The sequence below is a fragment of the Tubulanus polymorphus genome, chromosome 3, assembly GCF_964204645.1.
Source record: "Tubulanus polymorphus chromosome 3, tnTubPoly1.2, whole genome shotgun sequence".
In the NCBI taxonomy this organism is placed as follows: Eukaryota; Metazoa; Nemertea; class Palaeonemertea; order Tubulaniformes; family Tubulanidae; genus Tubulanus; species Tubulanus polymorphus.
Genome location: NC_134027.1, coordinates 10,062,014 through 10,088,659, shown reverse-complemented (window position 1 = coordinate 10,088,659; position 26,646 = coordinate 10,062,014). Strand labels below are relative to the sequence as shown.

Genomic DNA, 26,646 nt, shown 5'->3' with positions numbered 1-26,646 from the left:
ATTTGAATACCTTTAATACCCTTGATATTCTGAAAAACCCAACGGTCAACTTAGCTAAATTCATTAAGACCGGCTTAGATGTATATAGATCCCTCCAATAGTATATATAGTATTGTAAATAGTTGATGTATATAATAGTATATATAGTATTGTAAATAGTTGATGTATATATATATATTTCGTTACGTTTTCATTCTCTAAATTTTAATCACTTTAGTGTTGTTTTGTAAATATTTGTATATACATGTGTAATAGTTTTCCTCCATATACCATGGAAATGGTTGGAGTGTAAATAAATCGTAATCGTAATCGATGTAAATAATTATTTTGTGCATGTACGTGTATATATATGTGTATACTGTTAATAACTGTTATGTTTTAAAAGTGTTATTTTTCTGTAAATATTTGTAAATTCTTTCATGCATTTTCCGCCTATGTACCATGAAAAGGGTTGGAGTATAAATAAATAAATTTGTAAATTTCCGAAGGCAAATTCTCTTTGATGAATGGTGTATCCCTCCATATGTATTGTCACAAATAAATGTAGTGTGTGTTGTAAATAAGGTTTGTAATTTTTGAAATGCTTCTATTGTCTGTTTTCGTACTGGTAACTAATTGTAACTCATACTCTCATTTTTTCCTCCATATGGTTAAGACTACATGTATAAACAAATATGATATTCGATGAACTTATTGTATTTACGCACAAATTTCCCAGCATTCTTGAAAGGGTGTCGCAACTTTAGAATCTTCTAATAGCCAAATCTACCGTCAATGACATATATGGCAGTTGAGATCTGAAATACCCTTTTGGTCCTCACATCAGGATCAGTACATAGTTCGGAAGTTAGTATGAAACAATCAAAATAACGAAGATAAATACATGTAATGAGGTAACGACTGAAAACAGTATACTTTTAACTTCATAAATAAATTTATTTGGTACCAACATGATTATAATGTATTCTTAATAACAATTACGATAAGTGATGAAAAATAATTCCCTTTTACCAGAAGAGCCTCTTTTGGCTTAAGGATACGAATAAGTTTCTTCTTTCACTTATTTTAAGGTAGTGGCATTTAGAACATCTGATCATAGGTATATACTTAGCCTTCATTATTGTTGATCGATCGACTTTTTCACTTCGAGGAATTTGAATAAGTTAAGCAATTTATTACATTGTAATAAAGACAATAAACCTATGTTGATGCATATACATACCGGTAGTATCAAAAAGTAGTGCATTTTGTGTTGGTTCAAAAAAGTGTTAAGTTGCATAGTATAAATACAACTCGACATACTGGACAGATTTAAACTCTGGAAGACATGGATTATAGATAAATAGAATTCTATCATAATTTTCATGCTGTTTCTATCAAAATTTGAAAAGTACACCACCTTGTATTATTGTAAAATGTTTGAAAAAATCCATTTAAACAGAAATGCAACATCATGATCGAGGAATGTACTAAATGTTTGATTCACAACCATACAATGCATCACAGGCTCTTCGCCTAGCTTATAGGTTGAAAATATATTCCCTGCAATTGACTCCCGGGTGGATTTATGAAATCGATTTTGGTCAAAAGAATTCCTAAGTTACAATGACAATGCATCTTCCTTTTGTTGCATAACGTGACATCTAAAAATTATTACCTGAATGACTAGGGGTCCAGAGACACCATGCCAACTTGGAAAGTGGTTTGAATTGCTTGACAATCTGACAACGTTCCCTGGTCAACATCTACAGAAACCAATCTTGAAACAACCTTGAATGGTACCAAGTTTGCCAACTTTGGGGGTTACCTTCAGGGTCTGACCCCAAGGTCACAGATCCCAAGGTTATCCAGATTTTAGGGCCATCCATAATCAAGCACTGTCATCAGATTCATCCCAATACGAATTATCATCAGAATCGTTCATTACTATGTCCAAAATAGCAGCCAAAATCACTAGAGAACGTCTTTAGTGCATTGGCCATTACTACTTACGATCTTCTCAACCTTGGAAATCTGACCCACGTGACACATGGTTTCTATACCCCCTAATACATGCCAAATGTTTGATATATCACTTTCCTGCTTTGTTAGACATTGTAGGCTGTCTGGTGCCGCCATCTGCTCACAGGAAAATGAGTTAGTATGCTACACTGAAATCAATACTTGACTATCCTATTCACTATAGCTGGTCTATTCAAATCGGTCGCTAGCGACCGATTGCCGATTAAAGGGTTAATCCATCAATCACAAAGCTGGCTCTTACATGCAGCCCACAAAATGGCACCAAATATTATGAATTTAAGATATGATTATGCATTCAATTTCGATCCATGCACTGCCTTAACCCCCTCCCTTCGAGGCATTTTATCTAAAACGACTGAATTAACAATTGATAAGCACGCTTTATGCATTCATACTGTTATCAATCTAAAAATTATGGCTGTAAAATAACTAGCCATTTAATCTCGTTCCTGCAATTATATATCCGGAAGGGTAGACAGACGTTTGAAGTATTATCTAAGAAACTGATCTAAAAACATCACTTGAAATTTTCCACGTGTACAACAAGAATGTGTATAAGACCTCCCAATTCAACTCCAAATGAATCAAATCAAAAAGTGTAACCCCACTGCATTGGAAATCCTGTCAGCAACACTTCAGCCATGGTTTTTTGAACAATTCTTGCACTTCTTCCAGTTGTTTGCCCTTGGTTTCTGGCACAAGCCATATCGAGAACAACAAGCCCAAAAACGCTAAACAGCCGTATAAGTAGAAAGCACCTGAAAAATTTTAAAAAAAGCAAAAACAAACATCAGCATGAGTATATCCAGAGTATTTTATGGTGGGTAGGTGGTCAGCGTGGCAAAGGGACTACAGATGGTGATGAAAGTTACAAGTGTATGTCATTCCAGTATGTTTAAGTAATGGTGGCCATCTTGAAAGAGGGAGTGACTAGAATGACTAAACCATCCCAACCACTAAGTTTCACAGGTCCACTGTTTACACATTCAGTCAGTCAGTAGTTCTGTATCGTAAGGTTCCAATTGCTGGGGAACTTAGGAAGTAACATGGGTTGCTCTGTTAACGCTTATGTATGTAGAAAAGTTTCATTCAAAATTCTAAAATAGGGATGTTATATCTAAATCAATAAATATATCTGTCACGTGATTTTGGGAGTTACAAAGTTGGGAGAATGACACCATTGTCGTTTGGATGAATCGTGAAATAAAAGAATCGTGAAGTAAAATAGAATGTCACTCCTCCCCCACCCGCTTTCGTGGACACAGACTCACCGTATTTTGTAATGGAAAGAGTTAAAGATAGGAATGTCATGGATATGATCAAATTGAAAATCCAGTTCGTTGACGTGGCAACCGCTGCGCCTGCACTTCTTGCCCACAATGGATATATTTCACTATTTATCGTCCATGGCATCGGACCCATACCTGAAAAACGAATCGAATTATTATGATTTCTCCGATCCCAAAGACAAATCAATAATTTCTCGATGCAATTTTCTCTCAAAAACAGCATGAAACTCATAATTCATAGATATCGATTGAGTATCTACCAATAGCAGGTTCAACTGTACCAGCTAATAGGAAAATTTAGAAGAAACAAATCTTCCCCTAATTAACTAAATTTAATTGTACAGCCCATGCTGGAATCAAGATTCAAATGGAAAATGGGGGGAGTTTTGGAAGAAGTCACACAAATCCTGCATTAGCGCAATATTGTAGACTTACCAGGTGCAAAAAATGCTAAGTATATAACAAGCCCAGCAACAGCCATCCAGGAATAAGGCGTAGGACAGTAGCTGTACGCCCAGATTTGACTAGCATCTAAATTTGTTCGATTACATGGACCGTATTGCGACCTTTCATGCGAAATGTTCGTCGCCGCGAGGCATGAAGAATTTGTAACGCTGCCTTGATCTGATGTATAGCAAAATCCGCAATACGGATTACTGATACAAGCATCACAGGATCTGGAATTAGATAAACGGCTAAATTCGACTATCGAATAATCAACTAAAATGTAGTGCAACTATTAGACATGGAGACGATGCCAGTTGCTCAAAAGTTTACTTTAAGGTCTATAAAACCAGCCCCTGATATTCTAATTCAGAGACACAAATTTCATATTTTGAATTAGGGTATCTATTATATTTTGAACGCACTTACTGGTATTTGTTGCATTGATCGACGCTGAACCCATGCTGAGTAATATCCGGTGAATATACACTGGCCAAGTTGAAACCTATCCCTAGAGCTATGAGACTGAATACAACACCTAAAACAATATAACGAAATAAAGTTAAATTACCAGTGGAACTGCAACTAAAGTAAGCTATCAATCAAATCCATCCTAAGTGTTCTATACTATAGCACTTTCTGTTGTCAGTGCATCATCCTTTTTGTACTTAGTATCACAGAGAAGTTTATACAGCAGACTCCACTAACTGGTCAGCGGAATCTACTGCATTACTAAATATGTCTTCTGCGTACCTGCTTGACTAGATATGATAAGGGATCGGCGGCCGATCTTTTCAACCAAATACAGGCCGACGAATGTGAACAGAAAATTAGTCGCAGCGGTCAACGCGGCCAACCACACGGCGGACGAATCGCTTCGAACTCCGGACATTTTGATGATTGTGGCGCTGTAATACCTGAAAAGAAATTGAAATAAGTAAGGATTTACCTATCCAAGCATGCGTGTATTATTTATCGTACGTGCCCAGTATGAATACTATTGAAGTAAACTTACATGACAGTGTTAATTCCGCTGATTTGTTGAAACATTTGCAGCCCACAGCCAACTACTAACGCTTTCCTGACGACAGGATCTTTAAACATAGCTACCAGTATGTTTCTGTTGCCTTCAACCAAAGTAAAATGCTTATTTAAACAAAAAAACACGATATTTGCTCCATAAGAATTTGAATTCATAACCTTCAGAGTGACTAAAAATTGTATCAAATATTCCGCTAACTACGATGCAAAAACCAAACTGACCTAATATGGCTGGGACACAAAAAACCTTTTGGTCGATTAAGCAAGTTTAACTGTAGTGCCAACCATTCCCATTGTTGTTTTACGTTGCAAATATATTTTCTTAACTAGAGCCTCAAATACTGAATCGATTTGAATTGAATGACGCCATCGGGTTCGAATCCCGGTGCAAGGCGTTACATTATCTGTGGTAGTGAAGGAGTTCATCTGGCTCCGGACCCAGTGATGCAGAGGTCATACTAATGTTTACCATGTTCGCTTTGTTCGCGACGGGTCTCCAGTAGCGACTCTTGAATCGTTTCGAGCTCTTTATCGACGTCTTGATCGTCGCGTATGACCGACAAAACTTTACGCGCCTGCTCGTGTCGATCGTTGATCACCAACCAACGAGGACTTTCCGGCATGAAGAAGAACCCGATGAATTGGATCACCGACGGCACTCCGGCCAGTCCGAGCATGTACCTGGGAAATTCAGAACAAACGGATGCGTACAGTTATTAGAAATAAATGATTGTAACATAAGTCTTAGATATCTTTTATACATTGATGTAAATTATTCAGAAAATAAATATGATATGACATTAAGCAGTGCAGGCTAAACCCGAACGTAGGCCAGCTTAATGAACTAAGTAAGCACAACCAGTTGAAGTGTATCATACCAAAGTAGTGGAGTTGACTTTCAGGGCAAAACAACCCAATAACTTTTTCATACTAGACATAACTACCTGGGGCCAGTTGCTTAAAAGTTGGTTAGAGTGGTTAACCGGTGGATAGTTGACATTGTTACTATGGTATTTATCCGCCAGTTATCTTAAATCTACCATTAAGCAACAAGCTCCAGTATTAATTCTTCATGACTGAGTCATTTAAGGATGAAAATTCTGTATGTTCTGGTCATTTTTTCATAGCGGTAATAATGAATGATCATATAGGTGACCGAAATAATATAACAATAATTATAATAATGACTTAATGCATAATACGATTCAATATCCGAAACCATCACCAGACCAAAAACATCACATTAAAATTAACCCTCAGTTTGTGATATTAAACTAATGTTTAAATACGTAAGAATAAAAGTCGCAAAACAAAGTGGGTTTTCTAAACATATCTATAAGTTAAAATTATGTTAGTGGTCATAAGGTTTAGTTGAAGCACAAACTACTATGCCTAATTTTTATATAGGTTAACATAGAAAAATGAACTATAAAAGTTAACAAAAAAAGAATGAAATATGGAAAATAAGTTTCATTAGCGAAGAACCACCAGATGATGTGTACAGAATAAAATTCAGGATAATATATCAGTACATATTTCATTTAGACAATAATACATTCTAAACATCATGAAATATAAATTTGATATCATAATTACGTAATTTTTACATTGCATCATTATCAATTCAATAATAGACATTTAAGCAATTTTTGAAGGGAACACATGTTGACCTCCAATTTCAACCCTTGCAGTGCTGACTAATTAATACCCGAAAGTGCTGGAGATAATTTGAAAATTTAAAAAATTCCACCCCAGTGGGCATACCATTTAAGTGCATCTACACCGCGGTGCGGTGTATTGTTAGTAACTTTACACATGACTATGTTTGTCAGGTGCTGCCTTCTTTCAATAGATAAAAACTAATTACTATTAATATCAATACACTGTGATGCGATGTACTAGCAAAGTCTGACTCTATCGCTGATTTATACACCGCACTGCGGTGTGTAGACACACTGAAAGGGTTAATGTTTCATAATACAATGTTGTCTTAATGAACTATGTATTTTGTATCATAGAATACATATGAATCATGATATAGTCCTGAGTTTCATCAACAAAAAAGAAACGTTTTTGCCTTGTCACAAAGCGAAGATACGTTACATGCTCGGTTAGAGATAGCTGAGTCGAGACACCCTACCTCCAACCACTGGTCGGGTAATAGCTGAAAGCACCAGCCATTATACCCGATAATAATATACCAACAGTTATCGACATCTGGTATAACGTTACAACGCGCCCCCTATCCGAGGCCACCGACACTTCGGCGAGGTATACGGGCGTGGTCATCGACGTGAAACCTGGGCAAATCAGAAAATCGTAGTCGGTATTACAACAGTTACGATAAAATAACTCACCTCCACCCGTTCTCTTTATCATAACTGAACGCGCCATCTACGACACTGGCGACGAATTGGCCGAACGTAATGAACATTGTATAAAGTGTAACGAGACGGCCGCGCACGTTGGCCGGCGTAGTCTCGGCGACGTACACAGGCACGGTCATTGAAGCGAGACCTACGATCGAAAAGACAACCTCGAGTAAGATTTCTTGAATTATGTGTCGCGCAAAATTTGTCGATTTCAAAGCATTATCAGGGCGGGCCACTTTTATCTAATTTGGCTTGCTTTTCCCTGACTTTTCTGTGACATGCATGTTGCTTTCCCCTTGACTCGATCTGCTAAGAATCCAATTAACTTACGCAGTCAAATGTGTGAGACATAGACGGAAACTGTTCAGCTATCATTGCCAATGCGAGTTACCTCATAGCTGATCCTCATTATTCAGTTGTCTGATATACACTCGGTCATTTACACATGATCCAGTTCAATTGGCAGACACTTAAGTAAACTAACTCAGCTTCATTCTCAATGATCGGCCTAATCATTTGTCAATTATGAACAACGGCTGACTATACAATACACTCAATTGCCAACTAATAGATAACTCACATTAGCAACTGGGAAGAACATGGCAGCAGCGTACATGTTAAACTGTCTGACTGGGCTTTGACTGGTCTTGATATATGGTATATTTGTTTCTGCTTGATTCAATATAAAAAATAAATATATGAAAGGTCTTAATCTAAATTTTGACTGTGCAACTGGTCTGGTTGATGTAAACCAGCTGAAGAAATACCATAATAGCTGCAGCTTTAATCTTAACTATGGTACATATTCGGTGGTTAACTTCTATTAACTTTTATGCAAATGGCCCTATGCACATTTAGGGAGACGATCAAATGATGAGTTTAATTCATTCTCAAATAAAGCAGATGTCAAAAAACAATGGACCACTTCCTTCGGTTTTCATTGGTTTTTCTGCGGCAAACCCAAATTCGAAAGCAAAAAATCGAAATTTTTTAATCAAAACATAAAAATAGAAGCCGAAAATTTGACGGCACGCTTACCAATTCCGGCGCCAATTACGATACGACCGATCAACAAATGGTATTTATTCTGCGAGAAGCCGAGAATTACGGCTCCGACTGTGAATATGAAACTGGCGAGTAAAATCGTCGGCTTTCGACCGAACTTATCGTTCAGGAAACCGCCGACGAACGAGAAAACGGCCGCCGCTCCAATCGTAACGCTGACTATCAATTCAGTCCAAACTTCGTCGAGGCCGAATTGTTTGACGATGAAGATCATCGCGCCCGACACGACGCCCGTGTCGTAGCCGAATAAAAATCCACCGATGCACGCAAAAAACGCGATCACATAGACAAAATTCGTCATCGCCGGCATGTGTACTTCATCGGATTGGCTGTTATCGCCGTTAATTTCGTTCTTCGGAACATTTTCTTCGTCGTCGGGCGTAGATCCGTAGGAAACGGCCGTGTTTTGCAATTCGACAGATTCGTCAGAAGACGGAGGAGCAACCGCAGCTGCTAACAGCGGTTCTTTGTCCGACATTTTCGGACGATCCTCCTTTTGTTGTTGCTTCGATGCTGCCGATCTTTGTTTGACAAAACCGTCGGGAGAGTCGCTCATTTCTTAATTTTTGACAGCGAATTTACGCCTCTAGCTCCTAGCTGCATTTAGGTCTGTCTGCAGAGTTTCCAGAACCTGTCATGTCAGGGCCCAAGACCTGACATGACAGGTGGGACCTCAGGTGACAGGTCGATTCGCTAAAATGAAAATCGTTATGACTGAACCGATGATAGTCGATTAGAAGATATGATAGGCGCGGATTTAGAACAAATGATAGCCGATAAGAAACAAAAAGAACATATCTTAGTGCTTTCTGAATATATTATTCAAAAACAAAAAACAAACTATGATGTGTTATGAATTCATTTAAGAATTTATGTTGGTCCGTAGTTGTTGAACTATATCGCCTTGTATATGATAAAGATGCAATGATGGTGAATGATTTGAGAACATTGAAAGAATTGTTTACAATTTATTAATTTTTTTGTAACATGAAACATGAAAATATCAAGATCAGGCAATGATACCAGTACCGGTAGTGCCTTATGTACTCATAATCAGTATTAATAACAATCAGTATACTCATTATGATTAGGCCCTATATATTTACATATTTTTATTAATTACTCGCAATATAATTAATTCACCAAGTGCACTTATAATTTAAAAACATTTCAGTCCAAGCTTATAAGTTGACATAGGATAAATTAGACATAACTGTGATTAATTAGTGAGACCTCACACGGCAGCTCGCTCCATTTTGCAGAGCTTCGGGACCTGTGGTGACAGGTCTGCTTGAAAACTGATGAAATAGAAAAACCTGAACTTTTTATGATCTCTATCTAATGGTGAATGTAAAATTGTATGCTTACCATAGATAGATTAAATCTTGAAATACTATAAAACAATAATTTTGAAGCGAGACCTCACACGGCAGCTCGCGCCATTTTGCAGAGCTTCTCGAGACCTGTGGTGACAGGTCTGCATTTAAACTGATGAAATGAAGGAAAACTTTAATTTTTATGGTATCTTTATAGTAATGAGTATAATATCAATTGCTAACCATAGATAGAGTTAATCTTAAGTTACTATAAAACAATAATTATGAAGCGAGACCTCACACGGAACTTCGCGCCATTTTGCAGAGCTTCTCGAGACCTGTGGTGACAGGTCTGCATTAAAACTGATGAAATGAAGGAAAACATTAATTTTTATGGTCTCTTTATAGTAAAGAGTATAATATAAATTGCTAACCATGGATAGAATTAATCTTAAGTTACCATAAAACAATAATTTTGAAGCGAGACCTCACACGGCAGCTCGCGCCATTTTGCAGAGCTTCTCGAGACCTGTGGTCACAGGTCTGCATTAAAACTGATGAAATGAAGGAAAACATTAATTTTTATGGTCTCTTTATAGTAAAGAGTATAATATAAATTGCTAACCATGGATAGAATTAATCTTAAGTTACTATAAAACAATAATTTTGAAGCGAGACCTCACCCGGCAGCTCGCGCCATTTTGCAGAGCTTCTCGGGACCTGTGGTGACAGGTCTGCACTAAAACTGATGAAATGGAAAAAACTTTACTTTTTATAACCTTTATATAGTAATAAGTATAATATAAATTGCTAACCATAGATAGAGTTAATCTTAAGTTACCATAAAACAATAATTTTGAAGCGAGACCTCACACGGCAGCACGCGCCATTTTGCAGAGCTTCTCGAGACCTGTGGTGACAGGTCTGCATTAAAACTGATGAAATGAAGGAAAACATTAATTTTTATGGTCTCTTTATAGTAAAGAGTATAATATAAATTGCTAACCATGGATAGAATTAATCTTAAGTTACTATAAAACAATAATTATGAAGCGAGACCTCACACGGCAGCTCGCGCCATTTTGCAGAGCTTCTCGAGACCTGTGGTGACAGGTCTGCATTAAAACTGATGAAATGGAAAAAACTTTACTTTTTATAACCTTTATATAGTAATAAGTATAATATAAATTGCTAACCACAGATAGAGTTAATCTTAAGTTACCATAAAACAATAATTTTGAAGCGAGACCTCACACGGCAGCACGCGCCATTTTGCAGAGCTTCTCGAGACCTGTGGTGACAGGTCTGCATTAAAACTGATGAAATGAAGGAAAACATTAATTTTTATGGTCTCTTTATAGTAAAGAGTATAATATAAATTGCTAACCATGGATAGAATTAATCTTAAGTTACTATAAAACAATAATTTTGAAGCGAGACCTCACACGGCAGCACGCGCCATTTTGCAGAGCTTCTCGAGACCTGTGGTCACAGGTCTGCATTAAAACTGATGAAATGAAGGAAAACATTAATTTCTATGGTCTCTTTATAGTAAAGAGTATAATATAAATTGCTAACCATGGATAGAATTAATCTTAAGTTACTATAAAACAATAATTATGAAGCGAGACCTCACACGGCAGCTCGCGCCATTTTGCAGAGCTTCTCGAGACCTGTGGTGACAGGTCTGCATTAAAACTGATGAAATGGAAAAAACTTTACTTTTTATAACCTTTATATAGTAATAAGTATAATATAAATTGCTAACCACAGATAGAGTTAATCTTAAGTTACCATAAAACAATAATTTTGAAGCGAGACCTCACACGGCAGCACGCGCCATTTTGCAGAGCTTCTCGAGACCTGTGGTGACAGGTCTGCATTAAAACTGATGAAATGAAGGAAAACATTAATTTTTATGGTCTCTTTATAGTAAAGAGTATAATATAAATTGCTAACCATGGATAGAATTAATCTTAAGTTACTATAAAACAATAATTTTGAAGCGAGACCTCACACGGCAGCACGCGCCATTTTGCAGAGCTTCTCGAGACCTGTGGTGACAGGTCTGCATTAAAACTGATGAAATGAAGGAAAACATTAATTTTTATGGTCTCTTTATAGTAAAGAGTATAATATAAATTGCTAACCATGGATAGAATTAATCTTAAGTTACCATAAAACAATAATTTTGAAGCGAGACCTCACACGGCAGCTCGCGCCATTTTGCAGAGCTTCTCGAGACCTGTGGTCACAGGTCTGCATTAAAACTGATGAAATGAAGGAAAACATTAATTTTTATGGTCTCTTTATAGTAAAGAGTATAATATAAATTGCTAACCATGGATAGAATTAATCTTAAGTTACTATAAAACAATAATTTTGAAGCGAGACCTCACCCGGCAGCTCGCGCCATTTTGCAGAGCTTCTCGGGACCTGTGGTGACAGGTCTGCACTAAAACTGATGAAATGGAAAAAACTTTACTTTTTATAACCTTTATATAGTAATAAGTATAATATAAATTGCTAACCATAGATAGAGTTAATCTTAAGTTACCATAAAACAATAATTTTGAAGCGAGACCTCACACGGCAGCACGCGCCATTTTGCAGAGCTTCTCGAGACCTGTGGTGACAGGTCTGCATTAAAACTGATGAAATGAAGGAAAACATTAATTTTTATGGTCTCTTTATAGTAAAGAGTATAATATAAATTGCTAACCATGGATAGAATTAATCTTAAGTTACTATAAAACAATAATTATGAAGCGAGACCTCACACGGCAGCTCGCGCCATTTTGCAGAGCTTCTCGAGACCTGTGGTGACAGGTCTGCATTAAAACTGATGAAATGGAAAAAACTTTACTTTTTATAACCTTTATATAGTAATAAGTATAATATAAATTGCTAACCACAGATAGAGTTAATCTTAAGTTACTATAAAACAATAATTTTGAAGCGAGACCTCACACGGCAGCACGCGCCATTTTGCAGAGCTTCTCGAGACCTGTGGTGACAGGTCTGCATTAAAACTGATGAAATGAAGGAAAACATTAATTTTTATGGTCTCTTTATAGTAAAGAGTATAATATAAATTGCTAACCATGGATAGAATTAATCTTAAGTTACTATAAAACAATAATTATGAAGCGAGACCTCACACGGCAGCTCGCGCCATTTTGCAGAGCTTCTCGAGACCTGTGGTGACAGGTCTGCATTAAAACTGATGAAATGAAGGAAAACATTAATTTTTATGGTCTCTTTATAGTAAAGAGTATAATATAAATTGCTAACCATGGATAGAATTAATCTTAAGTTACTATAAAACAATAATTATGAAGCGAGACCTCACACGGCAGCTCGCGCCATTTTGCAGAGCTTTTCGAGACCTGTGGTGACAGGTCTGCATTAAAACTGATGAAATGAAGGAAAACATTAATTTCTATGGTCTCTTTATAGTAAAGAGTATTATATAATGGCGACAGGTCTGCATTAAAACTGATATAGATAGAAAAAAAACTTCATGCTTTAAATTGATGAGTTGATTTAAAATCAGTCTCAATAAAATCAGTCTCTATAGTGCATTCGGCTCTTTTACATGTACATCATAAAGACAATGAATGTAAATAGTGAGACTTCAGGGGCTGGTTCCTCAGTTGAGATTTAAGTCAAAAAATGGTCTCAAATTTTAAGACTGGTCTTAAGTTGTTAGATTGGTTATAGTACTAAGATGGTCTTAGATTGGTCTTAAGTCTAAGCCATGACTATGGAACTGGGCCCAGGACTTCAGGACAGTGAGGAGTGTTGCCGAGCTGTGATAGTGAGCAGATAATTTTCAGTGTCTTATTGCGGAAACGAAATATCAAGACCTCGATTCATCTAGCGAAAATATTCTCTTATAATGTGCTCTTACTTCTACATTAATCAATTCATCTATGCCTGAAACTTATTTTTTCCCTTTAATACAGAAATAAGTCATAGTTTACACATAAATATTTTCTTCTTATAAATCAACCTTTCAAATGAATCATTTGTCAGAACATTTTCCTTATCGTTATTGTTGAATCATTTTCGATATTAACGACGGGTCAGAATATTCATTCAACTCAAAATGTTCTTCCATTCGTCTAGCACATGCCTAGATATTTCGCCGTTTCGTCAAATATTGTCATGAGTTTGGGTTTTTTCGGGACCTGACATGACAGGTCAGACCTGTCATGTCAGGTCTTAAGACCTGACATGACAGGTTCTGGAAACTCTGCAGACAGACATCAATCCCTAGCTGTCAAGTTCCAGAATGAATTATCGGATCGGCGACAACGCCGCCTATTAAATATGTCGACGGGTCAAAGTCAATGTAAAATCTACGATTTTATTGCTACGAATAAAAGGCGGGCTGGCGGACAATTCCGTAATCTATCCGAATAAAATACCTTGTAGATTTTATATAAGGCATACGGTATTTTAATATCTTTGACATTTTTGCTCTTCATGAAATAAACTAGAACTTGAATTAGAACTAGGATGAGTAGAAAAAGTATCTTGTTGAATCATGCTTAGATCCGTCACCCGAGTGCTTTCCCAAGTAGACAAGATTACTTTCGTAATGGCCGACAAATTTGTTTTTAAACAGTGCTCCTTTAGAATAGTCATAGAACTAAAATCAAATTTGATTTGAGTTCTATGGAATAGTGTCGAATTACCGAACAACAAAGGCATGGCCGAACGATACGGTGTTTCCCGCGCCTGCGGCCCCGGCGTGGCGGTCCGATGCCCGAGGGAAAGAAATTGAATAAATTTCAACTACTTCATATTTTTTGTTATTACCGTGATCTTAAGATTCTTCTTCAAACTATACGGTGCCCGTAAGCCAGTTCTACTCCAGCTCGAACAGTCTAAATTTAGTTTAGTAACCGTTGGTCCCAAACAATAACTCGTACAACGACTGCATGGTATTCAGCTCCCGAGCAGCGCAGGCTGGGCGGAGAATCTTTCATTTAAAAGCAATATACACTTAACGCCCCCACCTAGTCGATCGTTGGGCATTTGAATAAAATATCTAGACTTTCAGTAAAAACGGACCGAACAAAAGTATTGACAATGCCGAAAAATGTGGAGATATTTGAAAAGCCATGGGCCGGCTCTAAAAACATACTCGGGACACTGCAGCAACAGGTCGCTGATGGCTTACCCTTCGACTGACCTTCAATCTGATTTGATTATACTTAACTTCGGTTTGGAATGCGCGGATGGGTAGAGTTAAATGATTTAAACTAGATCCGCACAATAGAATCATGCGATAAAACCACGACGTATCGTCCGTTGACCACCAGCAGGCCTCACACGTTATAGAATGCAATATCATCCCTCTAAATAAGGCTGAACTGCATCAACAGCCGGAACATTTTAGTTACATTCTAATAAAAGTTTATCACTTAAAATGCTATTGTAGGACTTTTTCTACAGTTGCGATAAGAGTGTTCGACTCTTTCGTTGACTTACCGCCAGCCATTCTGTTCATTAAAACTAAAGACACCACTAATAACAGCAGCAACAAATTGGCCCATTGTAAGGAACACGGTGTACATCGTAGTAACCCGGCCCCGCAATCTGAGTGGGGTTGACTCCGCTATGTAGACTGGTGAAGTTACAGTTACCATCCCTGAAGTAAAGTGTATATATGCGAAGATGCTGAAATAACGATATCGTATCCGAATTTAATGGGTAACTGACTACAGAGATATGCACGGGGCCCTAGCATTCGAATTTTGCAGGGAAACAGCTGGATGGCAAATTTATTTAACAGAATATTTTCAATATTTTCCTGAAACTGGCCCTAGTTACAGAACTTGGCCAAAGCCAGGGTAAAATTCGATTAGTAGAAAAATCAAGGCTTCAATTGAATTGATTGAAAATTAAATCAAACTCGGAAACTATGAGTCAAATTCTATACCTCACAGTTATCGAACCCATCCACTGTCTTATCCTTACCTATTCCAGCTCCAACGATGATACGTCCGGCCAACAGAGAGTATCTATCAGGGGCCACTGCACTGAGAATGGGCCCCACCGTACAGATAAAGCTGCTGATAATCGCCGTTGGTTTGCGACCCAAAAGATCGTTCAGGTGTCCGGCCAAGAACGAGGACAGAGCGGCCGAACTGGCTGCCACTGCCACTATTAGTTCGGTCCAAAATGTGTCGAGATCAAATTCATTCACGATGTAGATCATCGCTCCGGACATGGTACCCGTGTTGTAGCCAAAAATGAATCCACCGGTTGACGCAAACAAAACCATCGAATAAACGTAAATGGCTGTAAATCGAGTGGTCTCCATTGCGATAGATGTTGAGTGTTATCTCCTCGAAAAAATGCACAATTTAATATATCTTCTATATACAAAATGACAGTTCTTCCAGAACTTTCGTTTGATATTTAAAAAGATTAGATCACATTATTACGCATACCCGCTTATCGCATATATCATAACAAAGTCAACACATAGAAGGTCGTCGATGCTTTTTTAATTATCCTATGCCACGATATACCTAGTAAAGTCTGCGTCAAAAGTTACCTTGTGAAATCACAAAATGTCTAATTGAGTTGATTGTCACAGTACTATAAGGCCTTATCAATAGTATTTGTTTGGCACATATGTCACAATACTCATTTTGATTATCTCAAATTATCTGAGATTAAACTACTAGAAGGGCCGCGAAAAGATCTTAACTTCTAACGGGCATTAAGTAAAAGATTCATGCTCCGAATAGCCATAATTTTTGGATTACTGCGCCGAATGATAATACCCAACTTGGGCGAAAAACAATTCAAATATGTCATGACATAACTTTTCAGTTCCGAGCACCGATCGATTTAGCGAGTTAACTATTTTACGGTGATCAGCGCTCATAAGTATTTATTTTCGTTATATAGGGAAGACATGTATGAGATTTTGAAATATCGTGATCTGGTTAGTTGAAACAGATTAATTCAATAGGTGATGTTTCTTTTAATCAATATATAGTCAGTGCTTAAAGAGCCGTCCATTTTGCCGACGCACGGTCGGTACTGTTTGTTAAAATTCTTAATGAGGGCGTCATTTCAAGACAATTGGAGCGTATGGTACAACGACGAACTGACCGGTGCCAAGTGATGCAATTTAACTTCCGTTGATGTGATGGTAGGGTTAAATCGACAAGATTTATGGATGGCTATGGATCTTACTCCCGAGCATAACTTTCAGACTGGTACCAAAGGGGCCAGTGCCCGTTGAACCAGCGATAAATCTGGCGCCCGTGTAATGATTCAAGCTTTAGAGGAGATACTAAGATCGATGAATCAAACCCTCTGTTTTGCTCCCGGCAGGTGTGGTTTGTAAGGGACCACCGACTCAAACGAAATCTACCCATCGAATAGATAACACGGTCAATACCTATTCTAAGATCAAGATCAATGTGAATCGAATCTCGATACTGACCAACGTCAACGGGCAATCGTGACACAGTTTTACTCCTTTAGCCGCTTGCGCTCTATAGCCAATGTAACATTCTATGACGTCTCGTATAATGAACGCACTGTCTCTGTTGCTCGTCATCTCGAATAAAATATCACCCACCATCAAAATGAACACACCTACAGCTTTTTTTATGGAACCATAGTAATTGGTTTTTATTGTTGTCATAGTAATAACGCAAACATCATTATCATAATATATTCATCATCTTCACCAACACATCATCATCTTCATCATCATTAAGTAAATTATCTTACAACAATCATCATCATCAACATCATCATCGATATATCATCAGGGATAGAAAGAAATGTAACCGATAGATGTGAAAAAATGGTATATTTAAAACCCAGATATAACTTTACTAGTGCCTAACTATGTGATTTTCTAGAAGTATTGGCTCAACTGAGCATTGCTCAATCGAGCCTGATGAGTAACAGGGTCCGATCTAAGGAATGAAAGCCACTTGCCCGGGGGCAAGCATATCTGAAATTTTGCTTGCCCCCTCCCAAAAACTACTTGCCCTACACAGGCAGTCCAATTGGTGGCACTATCATCTGTTGTATCGAGTGGGAAAAAAGTTTTGTGACATAAAATTGCACTAGCCCGGGGGGCAAGTGATAATGATAACCTACTTGCCCTGAAGAGAATAAACTTGTCCCGGGCAATCGGACAAGTGCTTAGATCGGACCCTGGAGTAAATATCATCTTTTTTTTCACGTGAAAGTTTGAAAATTATTTTTGTTGTTGTGCTACACACTGATTTATACTACTAACAAATAACTGCATCATAAAAATACTAGACCATACAATGCACTCAGTGTGCAGTAGATCACAGTATCAAATTTTTTAAACCGAATTTACATTTGTAATAGCAGCATTTCAACACGCGACACTTCACCCGGTTCATTCAGGGAAAGCAGCATCTGGTTCATCTCCACGGCCAGTTCCGAGTAAAGCCTAATCGATGGACATTGCGCTGCTCAATTTATACGATCATTCTGGCAATTGACTAAAAAACTGTGAACTGAGATTTAGAACTGCGGTTGACGACATTAAATTGTTTAACATCAACCCTTTCATCGCCGACTTATTAATATCCGTTAGCACTGGAGGTAATTTGATAATCTCCACCGCAGTGTGTTGAATCACGGGGATACTGCTATAGGGTATCTACACTGTGGTGCGGTGTATTGTTGTAAGTCACTAATATTTTACTATGCTAGACAGGTGCTGCCATCTTACAAAAGAGATGAAAACTAATTACATCAATAGACCGTTATGCGATGTACTAGCAAAGTCGATCGCTGCTTTATACACCGCACTACAGTGTAATTGCACTGAAAGGGTTGAAATCTAAACCACAGTTTCAGAACTAGACACGAGGCCGAAATAAGCGCCTGAGAAATCGTGAAATTTTTCTGTATTTCGTAACGACAACAGTTAACAGTTACTTTTTAGACTTACGGCTATTTTCACCAAACTGATGTAAGAACTCAATAAACAAACCGGCCCCAGTTCCAGACCGATCTTAAGTCAAACTTTGAATGAAATGCATACTAAATTCAACTCCTCATACATTAAACCTATAACTAACAACCGTAGAAGTGGGACCTGGTTATATAACTGGCCCATCGACTGTCACATCAATGGCTTAAATAAAGCTTAAATAAAGCTTACACGAGCACATACATACATCAAATATCTAATACACCTAAACTTCGTCTATAAAGAAGATACTGGACAAAAAAAAAAACGAACAAAACGAAATACTTCCGACGCTTACAAGAGGTTTTTGCCATACATAAAACCTGAACGTTTCCAAGCATTTAAATCACGCATTTCACGAAGCTTAACAACTTTTTCTTTTCTAGAAAATATAGTCAATGGCATATACATACACGTATATATCCATATGTATTTGTTTGAACACAGAAAAAAGAAGCGTAGAATTATGTACAGCTTATCATCTTATATATAATCAACACACGCGGCTGAAAAAAGCGAAACCCATCACGAAATATAGTACAGTACATTTCACAGAAATCATTGTCATTTTAATTACCGTCAATAGTATCTAGTATCATCATCATTATTATTATCAATATTTTTATTATTATTATTATTATTATTATTATTATTATTATTATTATTATCATTATTATTATTATTAGTGGTTAAGCACATTTTTGTTTTCATTAATTTCGTGCAAGCGAATTTGTTTCGAAAAAAAAATGCATCTTACGGTTATCAAAATAAAGCTAGATGCATTTTTCTAAAAAACAAAAAAATACACTTCGCACACAAATTTCCTACTGAACTTTTGTATGATCATCATCGATTAAAGCGCTATTATTCATATTTTTACAGAGACTGATACATACAATTATATATATATGAATAGTAGCACGGAAAGGTTTTAGTTCTTATCCTTCAAGTCGTTGAAAATTGAAAACGACAATCAATCTTTTTCTTTTTAATTTTCGGTGACGCTGGAACCAGTCACACAAATCAGCACATATTCAAGTCGAATCAAAATCAGACGATATGACGGCAACATCGAATTCTATATGTTTTCATTCATTTCGAACTAACACCATTCAATAACTCTTTTAAGTTTTACCAGAATTTGAAATCATAACGCACAGCACACTGCAAAACAGCCACTTTCGGTCTAAAATGTACACGTTTTCATACAGGTCTCGTCGCTAGGTTCTTACATTACCGTGTTATTTACAGTTTTATATTATGTACATGTCAGATAAGTCGAAATTTCGATAATGCAACGAAATCAAAAAGCGGAACTTGAGCAAACGAACATTCACGACGTCATAACGCGATACAGTCAAATATCATTATAACATCAACATTTGGGCCCTATGAAAATATGGCGGTAAAACGAATTGGCAGAACATCGTATTACGCGATATGGCCCATGCACGATCAACAAGGTCAGAATAGTCTATGATTAATCACAGAACATTTCGTTACAGGATGATCAGATCTTGCCTGGGTGATTGATTACCAGGTGTAAGGTTAATTTGGTGTTAAACAAGAGACGCGATAACGAGCTTTGACTGTATAATCAAACTACCAAGGCCCGGTTTCAGAGACCATAGTAGACCTGCGCATTCTACGAATCAAATATTTCCATAGGTTCTCGTCAGTAATATCGCTTATAATATTACTACTGTTACTAGGTCATATTACTACTTTTACTCTGTAGTTATTGTCTAGACGAGGGACCAAGGTTACTTAATAGCCAATAACCTGTCTACGAAACCAACACCTGGCGTAGATAACGCGTATCTTTTCCACTTACACTACTATTTTTCAGTTTTTAACTTTTCACAGCTAGAATTGTACAGCAATCATACCGGTGTATATTTCGCATCCGTCACATATCGTTTGAAAAATATCACTTAATCATTTTAACCGGCTCATAAATGACGACCGCACACACAACATAAGAACAGTTTGATCAACCACTTATTTCAAGAACGCGAAACTTGAAAGAAATGATTTAAGTCGAAGATTGGTGAAGATCCGCTGTCATTATTGGTTGCATTTAGCAGGGTGGGTGTTCGGTGAATGAATGAAGATTCATCAGTTATGCTAGACCGAAACCTTCCGAACATTCGTTGATCGCCAGTAACAGCATATTTCTCAGTTTGTCATAAGTTTCGTAGGCGGGTAAATCTAGCTGATTGAAACTGAAATACAAGAATGAAACAATGAAAGTTTGTTCCGTAACTACTTTATACTGGCAATTGATTCAATAACCAACAACATTAAAGCCAACAGAAAACTGTCATACCTAAAATGACTGCGGCCAAGACCTTTGGCAGTCTCAACAGTCTTTGTAATTATGGATGCCTAATTAAATTGACAGAACTTAGCAAGCCACAAAGCCGGCTCGCTCAGTCATGACTGAGTTGACTGTCTTCCAAGAAGACACAGTGACACAAAAACTTTTTCAAACATTTTTAAGCCAAATTGCTTTTGAATGCAGGTACTGATAATTTGCCTCCAGAGGCCACTTTTCACACTTGGTTTCATCTCAGCTAAGTCAGTGTTCTCCATATGATAGAATTCTAAAGTGGCTGCATTCAATGTCAAATGTATAACATCATGGCTGTTGAAGTAGCAAGGCATAAATCCCCCGAAAAATACGGACAATTTACGCTTACTTTTGGTGTAATGTTGTAGTTTTCACATTAGCTCAATATGTTTAATTTGCTTTATGTAATTATCAGCATAGTATATTGACTTCCACTAAATGGTAGGGCAGCAGCCATTAATGCGAGGGGGCTGATTCTCAAAGGGGTGGATGTGAAAATGCAAGGAGTGGCAGCTCCTCTAAAACCTGTTGCGGAGAACATTGTTAATTTGAAGGTGTTGAATTGGTCACCTACCAGGTATGAGCAGATGGTAGACGGTCTGTCGAACGATCGTCGCGATGGATCTGGAATTTCTGAATACCGTTCATGCCTTCGAGGAACGCGAATCCTTGCAGCGGAACTTTCGACGTTCCGGTGACGAACTGCAGAAATCTGGCCCGATCAGCTTGATCAAATGATCTCAACGCGCGCCAAAACCATTGGATCTGAAATTATAATGTAATTGAGAATTTCGTTTAAATTGAAATTTAACAAGCCATATGACAAGGTGACAACAGGCTAAGGCTCGAATGTGGAACTCTGAAATTTCCATGCGTTAGTTCCCTTGCATTTGGGATATGTTGTACCAATAGCTATATTTGGATACTGTTGCTGAGTTATGAGGTCATCTTCAAGGTTATGTCACCGAAAAATAAGAGTTTTAAGTGTCTAGTTCTACCACTAAGCGGTGCACTGGTCCAATTCTTTGCATTACACAACTAGACCCCCATACTAAAATTGGACCCAAGTTTCATGTAGATCGACCCACTATCAATGAAGCTAAGTAGTTGAAAGACAGATAGAAGCCCAAGAACCAACAATTTTTGAACGCATCACCAGCAGATGGAGGGCCGAATCAATGACTACCAATCATATCGATCATCGTATAACATTACCTGCAAAGACGTCGGTTGATATTTATGATACTCGCTGTTCGATTTCAGATCGTCGATGTCGACTGTCGGCAGGCCGGATATGAGCAATTCTAATTCCTGTTCGTTGAATATCGATATCAAACGTTTCGGTATGATGTCGTAGAACCCTTCGAGGAACGCGTTCAGCTGTTTGCGAATGGCACCGGTCATTTTCATCTGACAAACGAGTTTCATGTATTCTTTTTTTGTCTCTTCGGTGACGGGAATATGTCGGCCGTTCGGTTTCATGTCACGAACTTCGGTGACGCCGAATTCTTGGATCTGTAAGAAATATCGACGAATGACAATCCTGTGGATATTTGAGCATCACATTGGCTTTTTTGTTTTCAATGCGTATTAGTTAACTTGGGCGTATATAGTTCAATGTGCTACTATGTATAACTATGGGGCCAGTTTTATAGACTCGTAACAACTTTAACCCGGGGGTTAACTCGATTGAAAATGAATTGAGTTAGCCCCCGGGTTGAAGTTAATACCAGTCTGTAAAACCGGCCCCTGATATACTCTTATTTTACCTCGGTGCTAAACGTCAACTCATAGCCGAGATCTTCTACACGGTGTTCCAGTAGGAAAACTAGACCTTGGTAAAACGAATAATCTTCGCTTTCCATATCTACATACCTGCAATGCAAAAACAAAATACAGATGATCCGTTCGCTTACACTTAAAATCTAAGTGCTTGTGTCTAAACATGTAAGCTATATCAATCATAACTGAGTTGTTATTCCAAACATGCAGCAGGGACAGGGTGGCCGCTTTCCACCAATTAACAAATTTGAGTTTTCTCCGATTTATTCATGCTATGATACAAAATTTCCTCAGTAAATCCGGAGGAATTTCTTGATATAGTTGATTTAGTTAATATATTTTTTTTTTTCTAGAATTTTATGACTCCCTGATTTTCCAGGCCACCGTGAGGGAGATTACTCACTTGACAAGGACGCCGAGTATATGCTTGTAGAACGATCGCGTGAAGTAACATTCCAACAGTTTGTTGTCGTAGATGGCTTTCGCGATGATTCGACCGACGAACTTGAAGTAACTGAGATGATTCGAGTTACAATGCGACGAAGGATTGATCGTATAGGTGACACGGTCTCCCGGCGACGTGCTGAACAGCGCGTACATCGGATTGAAAATCTCGCGCGAAATGATCAGATACCACTCGCGTAACAATCCACCGGCGTCTTGACCTTCTTCCCCTAAAGATGAAAATCAAATTGGGCGAGATGTTTCACCAACTGTGTCTTAATTTCATTCTAATGACACTGTCAGATACAGTCAAACCCGCTTAATTCGGATCAGCTTAATATGGATTTTGGTTCAATCCGGACAATGTTCATCAATATACAACAAAATTATTTTCAATCCGGATTTCTGGTAAACCGGATGATTTTTGTTGGTCCCAAATGATCCGAATTAAACGGATTCTATTGCACTAGCTAGTTCCATGTTATCAGATACAGTAGACTTGGGTCTACCCAGAGTGGATTGCCCCAGCCGTAGACAAATTTTCTTACTAATGTAATAATGATCCATCCCTGCTTGGACTGACCCATAATATCTCAGAGAAAATCTGTTGGTCCTGAGACATCCGAGGCAAGCAGAGTCTACCGTACAATCATCTCCATGCATCAACAGCCCAAATAATTTCCTGCACGACCTTAGACCAAAATCATGATACCAATACAGAGAAAAATCCTTACTAAACTATCCCACATACGGAGTATTTAAAATGACAAGATATAAACTATTTCTTACCTTCAAATACGATATAAAAACGATGTTTCCATTCATCGGGTGTACGTCTATGCAGCTCCCGGAACGAATCTTCGAATACGTGCTCGCGTCGTACGTGCACGGCTAAATCCTCGCGACGCATGCCTTCGTCCATTCGTTCCAATTCCTGCCGGAAATAGCGTCGTTTCACGTCAAAGTCGAGCACACGCGTATGATCGACCAGCACGGAGAACGGTCCGTCTGCTAACGGCGTCGTCGACTGACGCAGAATCTGATTCAACACCGTGCGATGGGTTTCTGAAGAAATCGAAAAAATTTAATGTGAACATTATTTCACTTCTGGTTGTAACAATAGTCCTCAGAACTAAACTGCAACATAACAGGAATTGTATCCCTAGCCCTAATCATACAGAACAATGGATAAATATTTTTAAATAATAACTTTTTAACGTTTTTTTTTTATTCAAGGCTGCCAATCTCTGAAATGTACTATCAGTAACAAATTGAATTTTTTTCCGTAATGTTTCATTGAAATATGAAAAAAAATATTCAATTAATCAGTAATCAACAGTACAACCTTCAGTAACATCTTTCATATATCTGTATGCATCATACAAATCAAATCAGTATTTCTCATCATACAAGAGTAACAAATACTGAAAATCTGGAACAGTTGGCGGCTCTGTTTATTGCACTTACAAATTAACTTCTCGAAAACATGCGTAGATACTTTTTGAGAATTCTTTTCCACTCATTACTATAGCTTCATCATGGGACAATCGATAAAATTGCACAAGTTTTGCTAGGTGCGATTATAAATTTCGACATTCTATCAAACTGGACCCCGGTGAATACTGACATTTCTCATTTAACAGTGGAGAAATATATAAGACTTATGTAATGTTGTAGCTATGCCCATCATTCTACATTATATGGTATATCGTATATCATATCATATTTCATTATTTACCATCAACTTTACACCAGAATCACCGGAAAAAAAACCTACCTGCAAATCTCAAGAATTTTGAAACGTCCGGAGAACAACTAACGATCGACGACGACACGGAGGCGACAGAATTTTCACGCGATAATCCGACGTCGGCGCCGCTGCTCGTACTCGACGGGTTCGGCGACATCGGCATGCCTATATCGACGTTCAGATGCGACAGCTGATCCTCGCGAGCTTGACGATAAATTTCACGCGGCTTGTTGCTTCCGTCCTTCTCCCCTAGAATATTTCGATACAAAACGCGGCATTAAATCTACGTACGTAGGAAGCTTATGAGGCTATGAACTGTTCTACTATCCAGGTGCCAATCATAGACCCGTCTTCATTACATTAATTTAAGATTTTACCTATCTGACAACTGTGTGAACCTCTCGGACTCAAAACTGGATCCAGTTCCACAGTTCTGGTTTAAATTGACTCTTGAGAGTTAAAACATTGAAAATGAACTGATTTTAACTTTAACTCATAACTGTGAAACTAGGTATATAAAACCTGTTTCAACAAGACGTAACTCTTTTGCGGTCTAGTTAAGATTTACTTAAGTTGAAAATGTTGATCAACAGTTAATTTTTAGCCGCAAATATGAAATTGTAAGATTTCTATGGGGCAAAGAGATAAATCGACTATTAAATTACCGGCGTGGACTATGAAAAAAGCTTCGACAGCTGGCTGTAACACGAGAACGGCATGTTGATCGGGTGTCTGAGCTAATCCGGTCAAACATTCACCGAGCGTATCCCACAGTTCGTCGAGAGATAGCTGCTCGCTGAGTCGAGGTAGAACCGGCGTGTCGTCTTTCTTCGTCGACTTCGAATCGGCGGCTGATGTTCCTACAGACGAAACAAAAAATGTTTTTGAATGAATTATACCTTTTTTTGGGCAAAATCAAAGTACCGGTAACAATATGTGTAAAGGTATGTTCGAAATCATTGTTAACTGTATACCAACTGGACATCTTTGTTCCAATCAGGATTTTTATCAACTAGTGGAACCAATAGTACATAGAAGAGAGAGCCCTTAAATTTGCCTGTTCTGCCTAGTCATATTAGATCTACAGATTCCTACAGTCGAAACTTTCAAATCAAATTTGAAAACACATCTTTTTTGAAACAAACCTATTTGTCTTAACGTTTTAATAAATTGGCAATGAAACGATTAGCTTACCGGCTTGATCGACTTCCATCGGCAGATCGTGACTTTCGACGGAGGCTTGTTGAGAAACCGAGCCGGTGTCCGTTGAGATCTGATTCTGTAGATTGTTATCCACTGAGGTCGGTTGACTATTGTTACCGCCGGCGCTGCCCGCACGAGCTACTAAATCCAGAAGTGGATCTTCCGACTCTAAGAATGACAGAGTATCTGAAACGATGAAATACGATCATTTTCGACACCATTTTCAAATCCTTCTTCAAGTTCGTTTATCATACCAGTGTCAATTCTTAATTTCAAATAGGCATTCTGACAGAACGCGATAATCTCACCTGATCTTTTAGCCTTTTTAGCGGCCATACGCGCGGCTTCCCTCAATTGAATGATTACTTTGAGTATACGCAGGAAGAAGTGTTGACTGGTCGCTTTGTTGGTCAATAATGTCATCGATGGTAACTGTAACTCACGACCACCTACGAAATAGAAACAGCAAATATTGAGGCAAGAAATCAACAAACTTTCCCCAAAATACCGGGTACCATGAAGGCATCTACCATAATCCTTATTCCATTTTGAAATTACGCTGAA

General features: G+C 37.9%; 2 protein-coding genes across 4 annotated transcripts in view; both read right to left on the bottom strand.

Moving 5' to 3' along the window:
* Positions 1–930: 930 nt before the first annotated feature.
* Positions 931–15,952, bottom strand: LOC141901869 (proton myo-inositol cotransporter-like). Of its 3 annotated transcripts, none has more exons than XM_074789407.1 (9): positions 15,541–15,952; positions 15,052–15,211; positions 5,266–5,477; positions 4,771–4,882; positions 4,509–4,672; positions 4,185–4,293; positions 3,747–3,988; positions 3,294–3,446; positions 931–2,780 (listed from the first exon to the last, which is right to left on the bottom strand). In XM_074789407.1, exons 1-9 carry the CDS (start codon positions 15,884–15,886, stop codon positions 2,647–2,649), a joined length of 1,632 nt encoding a protein of 543 aa, XP_074645508.1. In that variant the 5' UTR covers positions 15,887–15,952; the 3' UTR covers positions 931–2,646. The 3 variants fall into 3 exon arrangements, with proteins under 3 accessions (XP_074645508.1, XP_074645505.1, XP_074645507.1); XM_074789404.1 differs by lacking the exons at positions 15,052–15,211; positions 15,541–15,952 and adding exons at positions 7,154–7,313; positions 8,207–8,837; XM_074789406.1 differs by lacking the exons at positions 15,052–15,211; positions 15,541–15,952 and adding exons at positions 6,937–7,096; positions 8,207–8,837.
* Positions 15,953–19,241: 3,289 nt separating this feature from the next.
* LOC141901868 (E3 ubiquitin-protein ligase HUWE1-like) overlaps positions 19,242–26,646 on the bottom strand; it is a 44,106-nt gene continuing 36,701 nt past the window's right edge. The window contains exons 61-70 of the mRNA XM_074789403.1: positions 26,391–26,531; positions 26,074–26,268; positions 25,545–25,739; positions 24,907–25,128; positions 23,919–24,194; positions 23,089–23,359; positions 22,673–22,778; positions 22,119–22,418; positions 21,478–21,668; positions 19,242–20,775 (exon numbers count right to left, since the gene is read on the bottom strand). Of these exons, the coding sequence (XP_074645504.1) occupies positions 20,673–20,775; positions 21,478–21,668; positions 22,119–22,418; positions 22,673–22,778; positions 23,089–23,359; positions 23,919–24,194; positions 24,907–25,128; positions 25,545–25,739; positions 26,074–26,268; positions 26,391–26,531 (2,000 nt within the window). The 3' untranslated portion in view covers positions 19,242–20,672. The remainder of the gene's footprint in view (positions 20,776–21,477; positions 21,669–22,118; positions 22,419–22,672; positions 22,779–23,088; positions 23,360–23,918; positions 24,195–24,906; positions 25,129–25,544; positions 25,740–26,073; positions 26,269–26,390; positions 26,532–26,646) is intronic.

Excerpts from the sequence above, each read along its gene's own strand:
- LOC141901869 (XM_074789404.1), bottom strand. The coding sequence starts at position 8,789 with ATGAGCGACTCTCCCGACGGTTTTGTCAAACAAAGATCGGCAGCATCG. Across the intron at positions 4,673-4,770 it reads AGCGGAATTAACACTGTCAT|GTATTACAGCGCCACAATCA; the intron begins GTAAGTTTACTT and ends ATTTCTTTTCAG. Across the intron at positions 3,447-3,746 it reads CTTAGCATTTTTTGCACCTG|GTATGGGTCCGATGCCATGG; the intron begins GTAAGTCTACAA and ends TTCGTTTTTCAG.